At 32.6% G+C, this 9,055-nt stretch overlaps 1 protein-coding gene across 1 annotated transcript; it reads left to right on the top strand.

Annotated features, from left to right (window-relative positions):
- The first annotated feature begins 7,250 nt into the window (after window positions 1-7,250).
- Window positions 7,251-8,851, top strand: LOC105255124 (jerky protein homolog-like). The gene is made up of 2 exons (XM_011264242.2): window positions 7,251-7,521; window positions 7,692-8,851. Exon 2 carries the CDS (start codon window positions 7,727-7,729, stop codon window positions 8,849-8,851), a length of 1,125 nt encoding a protein of 374 aa, XP_011262544.2. The 5' UTR covers window positions 7,251-7,521; window positions 7,692-7,726.
- Window positions 8,852-9,055: the final 204 nt, after the last annotated feature.

Genomic DNA, 9,055 nt, shown 5'->3' with positions numbered 1-9,055 from the left:
TACTGTCTGTTCCGTGTCAAAGAGCACGCGTCGGCTTACTTCGATTATAAAGTATCTTCCCCGCCCTCGCCTCCGCAATGCTTGGAGATACAAGTCAAGAATTTGACCCTCTTAAGACGGGAGTGGCACGTCTCTCGTTAGAAATGATACGAGTGCTTTTCTGTCCCACATCGGATCGACTCTTAGATTGACTCTCTCGATACGGCGGATTATAACGCGCCTCGTCGAAATGTATACTTACTCATGCGAACGCATTTCAAAATTGCAGGGAAATTCATGTGACGCTAAGCAGAAATTAGTAATTTGATCTTGCATTAAAAGAAATAAAATACAAATTTTTAATCAAATTTTAAATAGAATAATATTATAAAATAAATAAAATAATTTTTAATGAAATTTTACATAGAATAATATTATAAAATAAATAAAATAATTTTAAATAAAATTTTAAATAAATAAAATAATTTTAAATGAAATTTTAAATAGAATAATATTATAGAGTTTTATTAAAACTAATTTTATAAATTTATGAAATCTTATAAAATTCTATGAAATTGAATATACTTTTCCTTATGTTTTTTTATATGCATTTTAATAAGAAGAGTATGCAATTTTTTTAAATTATTTCAAACAAGCTACGTGCAAATAAATCTTGTTTCGCGAGGACAATTCAATTTTTTAAACGACCATTTGCGCGAGTGAATAACTGTAACTCGGCGAACCGTGTCGTTAAAGGGCAACTATCGAAGAATTCTGTTCCTTCCAATACATTTCCGCAGGACGGGGAGAGAGAAACAGGGAAAGTGCCGCGTTGTCGCGGATAATCGCGATATATCGCAGGTAGTTAGACGTGAAGGAGCACGCGTGATCGCAAACAATTCAAATCCCTATCTTTTGTGTAAGAGCACGCGGAATTATGTACCGCGCATATTGCTACATGGCTTTAATTAATTCGTGATCGGTAACCTGTACCACTGTGCTTAGTGAACTATCGATTTTTTTAAGATCCCTTGTTTGGTTCTTAAAGGCGCGATAATTTTGCAATAATTTATAATATTTTCCTCGTCGCCATTTTTTTAATTATTGCAAGTCGATTAATTCGTGCGGATTTGTTGTAATCGCTGGAGATACTTAAACTGTCACATAAGCTTTATCAATTATCGTCATCGTAAATATTGAATTTTTAATAATTTTATATCTTAAGATAATACTTGAGAAATTAATTTATCGACTATTTTCCTAATATGCTACAAAATACAGGTTCTTGAAATATGAAGTAGATATCACGTGTAATTAATGCTATCAGGTATAGGAAGATAAAATGGATATGCATAGAAAATAAGTAATGCGAGAGCCTATGCAGTTACTGTCGAGCGATTTTAATTGAAATGGATTTCAAATTATCTTCTGTCAAATAAATGTGAAACGTGCGCGATATTCACCGAATTATTTGCCACTGTCGTGTAACTTTAATAATTAACAAGCAAACCATCCACAATACATCTCAGAAAATTATACTTGCTCATTTTTCTTCCATCTGATTACTCGATATTTTATCGTTATTTTTTTCTTATAGATCACCAATTAATTTATGTAAGTATATAATGTTTAGCAAAATAAAATTAACAATTTTATTTAAATCGAGAATTTGAAATATTACATATTAAAATATCTAATATCGATAAAAAAAATCGTAGAGTATTACTATCTTTATATTAATATAGACATTCACGCACGAAAAATTTTATCGACATCCATTTTAATGGATTTCTGCTGTATTTATTATAGTACTCGTGAGAATAATACGTGTTACGATGGACAGCATTCCTCTAGACTTCTTCCGGCTCTGAAAGCGCGACTATGTCCCGGGTTCTAGTGACAAATGCTTGTCACATTCGTTCTTCCTTGCGGTTTCCCGAGTCACGGATCGCACCATCCGGCTGGTAAATCGCACCGGGGTACTTTCTAGGATGGAGATTCCGGTCGATGGTAGGTGATAACGATACAGTGCATTAGCGGCCACGTGAATTTCTCATTAGTCACCGACGATGACCGCCGTAATTTTCAGCACGCGCGCTACTCCGAACTTTTTTCCCTCTTTCTCTCTCCTTTCCCCTCCCTCTTCCTTTTTTTGCGCTTATCCCCGGGTATCTCGCACACTGAGGAAAAAATTATCTTGAAATAAAAAAATTTTAGTTAACTCAAGAAAGCTATTTATTCGGTTCAATACTAATCACGTATTTACTTGTATTCAAAACGTCTGTTTGCTTAAGTATTTTTATTTTAATTTTACAAAATATTTATCAAAATGCATTTGTTATTCCCAAAAATTTTAAATTTTAAAATTTTTAAAAGTAATATATTTAATTTAATAAATTATAGTAAAATATATTTTACGAAAATAGTATTTAAATATAAAAAATATATAAATGAAAATAATGTACTCAATATAACATGGATATTTAATTAAAATTAAATGCTTTTGCTTAAATGAAATAAACAATTCCTTACATTTAAAGCAAACGTTTCGAGAAAACAAATTCATTTGATTTAACAAAATTTTTCCCTCAGTGCACCTACTTGGTAGTTACCGTGGAATGCTTAAATCGCTTCTCAGTCGGGCTACCTATCGAACGTGTCCTATTAATATCGCGTCGCACCCACGCGGCGCGTTTAATACACGCGCTTTTAACGCGCGCGAGCCGCTGAAATATGAAGACAGCGGCGTGATACATGCGTGCGTACAATGCCGCTCATTAATGGCTCCTGACGCCGGTGCGTTGCTCGCGAACCGCATCTTGTAGATCACCGTTCGCGTACCGCCAAAGCGCGGAATAGGAGCGATTTGCCTCTTTGCATTAATGATCCGCTAGTTACGGACGATACTTAATCCCATCTGTCAATGTCAGAGCGAAAGTTGGTCGGAGCAGGTTGCACGAAAGTGGTGAGCGTGAAAATACGGTAAAGAACAGCAGAGCACCGACCGGATTATATCATAGATCGTGTGGGGAAAGTCCGTTAAATGAGAGGATATCTGTGCTCTAAGATGCAAATTCCTAAAAGGTAGATAGAATGCTTATTACGCTCCAATTAATCCTTTCCGAAGGAAAATCGCGCGATGTCAGCGTAATACTTTATAGCACAGTCTACGGAATGATTGACGAGGAATAAATTATAGTGCATTTTTGAACAATTGATTGCATAAACATGTCGCGTTGTGTTATTATAAACCACGAATTTATAATAATTTATTATAAATATTCTTACGCCATCAATTGGGACCGTTCGGTTCGAGGAGATGCGAAGAGGGAAAGAAAGAATGCAGATTATAAAAAATTGGCATTAATGATAAACACTATATTCTTCATGGGAGCTCGTACACGAGTACCTGGTAGTTACGTGAATTCTGTACGAGAAATAATAAATTAGGGCCCCTTCGACGCTCTCGACAACTATAGAGACAATCGTTCTCGTGCTCAGTGTTATTAATGCTACCGCCCGATTCGACGGTGATTATGTTATACAGACGAATGTATGACGTATGATGCGATGTGAGCTCTGACGCGATTCATTATGGAAACAATGATTTCTCGGGCGCCTTCGTTAGATCGATGAGCCACGCGGCGTTAGCGGAATATTCTGGCTCGCACGTCTGTATAATCGTGAGTAATGACGCGTTGTGTTCTATGCAAGTCCGAGCACTCGTATCGGCTCGTGTGATCGCGTATCGGCAACGAGACGACCGGTGAGCGATTACGAGAACCAATTACGCTTTGGAAAATTGAATAACCGAATCACGTTGGAAAAGAACGACTGCAAATAAGCACTACAATATTTGCGATTGTTTCCGCGAGCATGAAAAATAAAATTTATTATTGAAAATATTATATCCGCGATATATTATACCGAAAATATTTTTCTTACCTCACGTGATTGTATCACGGTAATTAAACAAAAAGATTCGAAAGAATACGATTTTTCCATAATTCCCTTATCTACAGTTAACTTTATTTTCTTATTGTGAGTCATAGGCAGTAATGTCATTGTGTATAAACACTGCAAACGATACAAATGAGAAAACATTGAAAAAGAAAACTGTTATGATTTGATATGTAATCGTTAAATAATAATGTTTTTATCTACGGTCGTTTTCAAAATTATTCTCAAGAGTAATGTTTCTATATTCATATCGCGCGAGGATTTCTCTAAAGTCAGTAGTTTGCGTGAAAATTTTAAATAAACTTTATAAAGTCAGCTAAGTGCATAATGCACAAATATATTATCGAGTTTTCGCACCGCGACAACGTTTTGAAGTTTTGCAAAAATTAAGAAAAAGTATTTCAGTGACTCAAATTGCCACTGACTATAAAGTTTGACTACTGTTATAATTGATAAACGTAAAGTAGATGAAATAAATCAGCGAAACAAGAAACAAATCCAGCGAAGAAAAAGTGCGTTTCTAGGGGTAAGTATGAAATTTTTTGATAAAAAATTGCATAATTGATTGTTAGCGAGGAAAAATGTGGCAGACACAATTTCCGCGATGCTTATAAATAAAACATCATAAATAAATTTGATAGATCTCTAACACATAAGTCAAAAATGGTAAATAAAGTAATAATGTGATTGCAGAGAAGCGTTACGAAAGTCTGGTAAAGTCTCAAAACATGACTGAGAGTTCGCAAAACTTGCGAAAGGAAGAAATTTTACTCAGAAAGCAATATTTTTTTCAAAAATTCACTCAGCTATTGGAAGAGGAAAATATTATTGAAGATAATATTTATAGCATGATCGATATAAAATTTACATGGAAATTCCGTTTACTCGATGAGATGAAAAGGAATAAAAATATTGATACAAATATGAAAAAATTGAAAGATGACAGTCTAACTATTATGTTTTGTACAAATGCTACAGGTTGCCACAAATTATTACCCTTTTGTACTTATACATATAACGATAAAGGAGCTTTAAAATATTTGAAAAATATTGAATCTCCTTTCCTTCATAAGTTAGAAAGGACTGGATTGGACACTAAAAAAAGAAGTGGATATGAAGTAAGGAAGTTGAAGACTAAAGAAGCTAATGACAATTTCGTCGATTGGTACGATAATTGTTTTACAAAATCTGTAAGAGACTATCAAAAGGTAAGAGGTAAAGTACTTTTACTTCTTTCGCAGAACGAACGGTTCGTTATCCCAGAAGAGATAAAAGATAACAGCGTTGAGATACTATATATACCATCACGTACAATCACAACTTTTCAACCACTGGATCAGGTACTTAGGAATAATATCCGGGATAAATATCGTTATTGCTTTCCATATTTTTGCGTATCTGGTGACATAGAGGATTTCATTATAGAAATTCACAAGCCGTGGGCCAATCTCACGCCTGTAGATATACAAAAATTATGGAAGAGGCTTTTTGAATCAGATTTTCAAACAAAAGAAGATAATATAACAGAGAAAGATATTGCTGAAGAAATATCAAAACCACAAAGTTCCAGAGAAACCGAAAGAGATAAACAGGAGCATCAAGAAAATACTGTAAGTGCTGAAAATTCTGGACGCATAGAAAATACTGAAAGCACCGAAGAAAAAGTAGAAGAAGATTACTTGACACACATGCGGGAATTAGATGAGAAGCCAAGTAATTACATCGATTTAAACAAAGTACCGGATTTGAACTCCTTACTAGGGCAATCCTCTTCTTCAGATGATTCAACAGAAGATCGGAGTTCTTTCGGAAAAGCCAAAGGAACGTCAGGAAAAGTTGGAAAAAATTAGAAGTATTGAAGAAAATACAAAAGAGAAAGTATTCTAAAAAAAATATAATTATGTATTCACATAAGTATATTCATGCATATGTTATGTATTCACATAAGTATATTCATGCATTAATATTGACCGATCGTGTAAGTCTTTTATATTCAATTATTTTTGTTGCTTTATATAATAAAATTGATTTTATTTGTTTTACAATTTACAAATTGCAAAAACAGAGATCAAGTGAATACAAATATTATATAACTAAAAATTATACGAATATGAGATCATGTTCAATATTCTATCACGATTCCGATAATTTTAATGATTTAACAATTGCTTTTAATTATTTTTTTTGCAGTAAAATGCAAAGTATATAGTTTTAATGTGCAGAAGATTTTAATATTCGAATTAGAATATACGAGAAATTAAATAAAAAATAAAAATGTTGCGTATTTTTTTACAGTTAACTTGTAAGTTAGATTATTGTAAAAAATATAAAAATAAAAATGTGAATAAAATTAAGGGCTATAAAAAAGAACATTCTCTAAAAGTTTCATTGACTTTAATTACCATTTAATTATAATAGAAGAATTCTAATTTCTATATAATATAATAATTGTTTGACAAACAAGTGATTTAAATCGTTGCTTTAGATTTAATTCTTATTGACGAATTTAGCAGACATATTAAAAATAATTGACATACATCTATATAAAAGATGTTAGCCAGGCATTATACTATCTAATTTGCTGCATAATGTATATATAATTTAGTATATAACATACTTTACATTATATTCCTTTACACTCAATTCTGTGATCGTAGCTTATTCTTAAACATTATTGCTAGTTTAATATAACTTCAACATCGTCATGAGCAAAATACATTGATACAAACGATATCAATGATGATATATAAAAATTAGCGGAATATTCTGGCTCCCGCGTCTGTGTAATCGTGAATAATGACGCGTTGTGTTCTGCAAGTCCGAGCACTCGTATCGGCTCGTGTGATCGCGGCAACGAGACGATCGATGAGCGAAAGCAATTACGCTTTGGAAAATTGAATAACCGAATCACGTTGGAAAAGAACGACTGCAAATAAGCACTACAATATTTGCGGTTGTTTCCGCGAGCATGAAAAACTTATTATTGAAAATATTATGTCCGCGACATATTATACCGAAAATATTTTTCTCATCTCACGTGTTTGTATCACGGTAATTAAAGAAAAAGATTCGAAAGAATACGATTTTTCTATAATTCCCTAAATCTACAGTTAACTTTATTATCTTATTATAAGACGTAGGAAGTAATGTCACCGTGTGTAAACAGTAAACATCAGAAATAATAAAACATTAAATGAGAAAATTGTCATGATTTGACATACAACCGTTAAATAATGTTTTTATCCGCGGTTGTTTTCAAAATTATTCTCAAGAATATCATTGTTTGGATATTCATATCGCGCGAGGATTTCTCTAAAGTCAGTAACGCTCGGAGTTTTGCGTGAAAATTTTAAATAAACTTTATAAAGTCAGCTAAGTGCATAGTGCACAAATATATTATCGAGCTTTCGCACCGCGACAACGTTTTAAAGTTTTGCAAAAATTAAGAAAAAGTATTTCAGTGACCCAAATTGCCACTGATTATAAAGTTTGAATACTGCTATAATTGTTAAACGTAAGATAGATAAAATAAATCAGCGAAACAAGAAACAAATCCAGCGAAGAAAAAGTGCGATTCTAAGGGTAAGTAATGAAATTTTTTGGTAAAAAACTGCATAATTGATTGCTAGCGCGGAAAAATGTAGCAGACACAATTTTCGTTATGCTTATAAATAAAATACATTATAAATAAATTTGATAGATCTCTAACACATAAGTCAAAAATGGTAAATAAAGTAATAATGTGATTGCAGAGAAGCGTTACGAAAGTCTGGTAAAGTCTCAAAACATGGCTGAGGGTCCGCAAAAGGAAAATATTTTATTCAAAAAGAAATATTTTATTGAAGAATTCACTGAGCTATTGAAAGAGGAAAATATTATTGAAGATAATATTTATAGCATGATCGATATGAATTTTGCATGGAAAATCCGTTTACCCAAAGACATGGAAAACAATAAAAACATTAATACAAATATGAAAATATTGAAAGATGACAGTCTAACTATTATGTTGTGTACAAATGCTACAGGTTGCCACAAATTATTACCCTTTTGTACTTATACATATAACGATGAAGGAGTTTTAAAATATTTGAAAAATAGTGAATCTCCTTTCCTTCAGTTAGAAAGGATTAAATTGGACACTAAAAAAAGAAATGAATATGGAGAAAAGAAGTTTAAGATGCTAAAGGCTGAAGAAGCTAATAAAAATTTCGTCCATTGGTACAGAAATTACTTTACAAAATCTGTAAGAGGCTATCAAAAGGTAAAAGGTAAAGTACTTTTACTCCTTTCGCAGTACGAACGGTTTATTATCCCAGAAGATATAAAAGATAACAGCTTTAAGATACTATATATACCACTACCTATAGTCGCAACTTTTCAACCACTGGATCAGGCATTTAGGGAAAAAATCAGGCATAAGTATGATACTCAATTTCTACATTTTTGCCAATCTGGTGACATAGGGAATTTTATTGAAGGAACTTGCAAGCCGTGGGCCGATCTCACGTCTGAACAAATACAAACATTATGGAAGAAACTTTTTGAATCAGATTTTCGAACAAAAGAAGATAATATAACAGAGAAAGATATTGCTGAAGAAATATCAAAACCACAAAGTTCCAGAGAAACCGAAAGAGATAAACAGGAGCATCAAGAAAATACTGTAAGTGCTGAAAATTCTGGACGCATAGAAAATACTGAAAGCACCGAAGAAAAAGTAGAAGAAGAGTACTTGACACACATGCGGGAATTATATGAGAAGTCAAGTAACTACATCGATTTAGACAAAGTACCGGATTTGAAGTCCATCCTAGGACAATCCTCTTCTTCAAATGATTCAACAGAAGATCGGAGTTCTTTCGGAAAAGCCAAAGGAGAAGGAACGTCAAGAAGAGTTGGTAAAAATTAGAAGTATTGAAGAAAATACAAAAGAGAAAGTATTCTGAAAAAAAAATATAATTATGTATTCACATAAATATATTCATGCATATATTATGTATTCATAAGTATATTCATAAGTATTCATGCATAAGTATATTCATGCATATTTTGTATACACAGTAGTAAGTATATTTATGCATATGTGTACATATACGTGATACATACACATGTA

Source organism: Camponotus floridanus, unplaced genomic scaffold (genome assembly GCF_003227725.1).
Source record: "Camponotus floridanus strain SB8 unplaced genomic scaffold, Cflo_v7.5 scaffold18, whole genome shotgun sequence".
Classification (NCBI taxonomy): domain Eukaryota; kingdom Metazoa; phylum Arthropoda; class Insecta; order Hymenoptera; family Formicidae; genus Camponotus; species Camponotus floridanus.
This window is presented reverse-complemented; position numbering and strand designations above follow the sequence as displayed.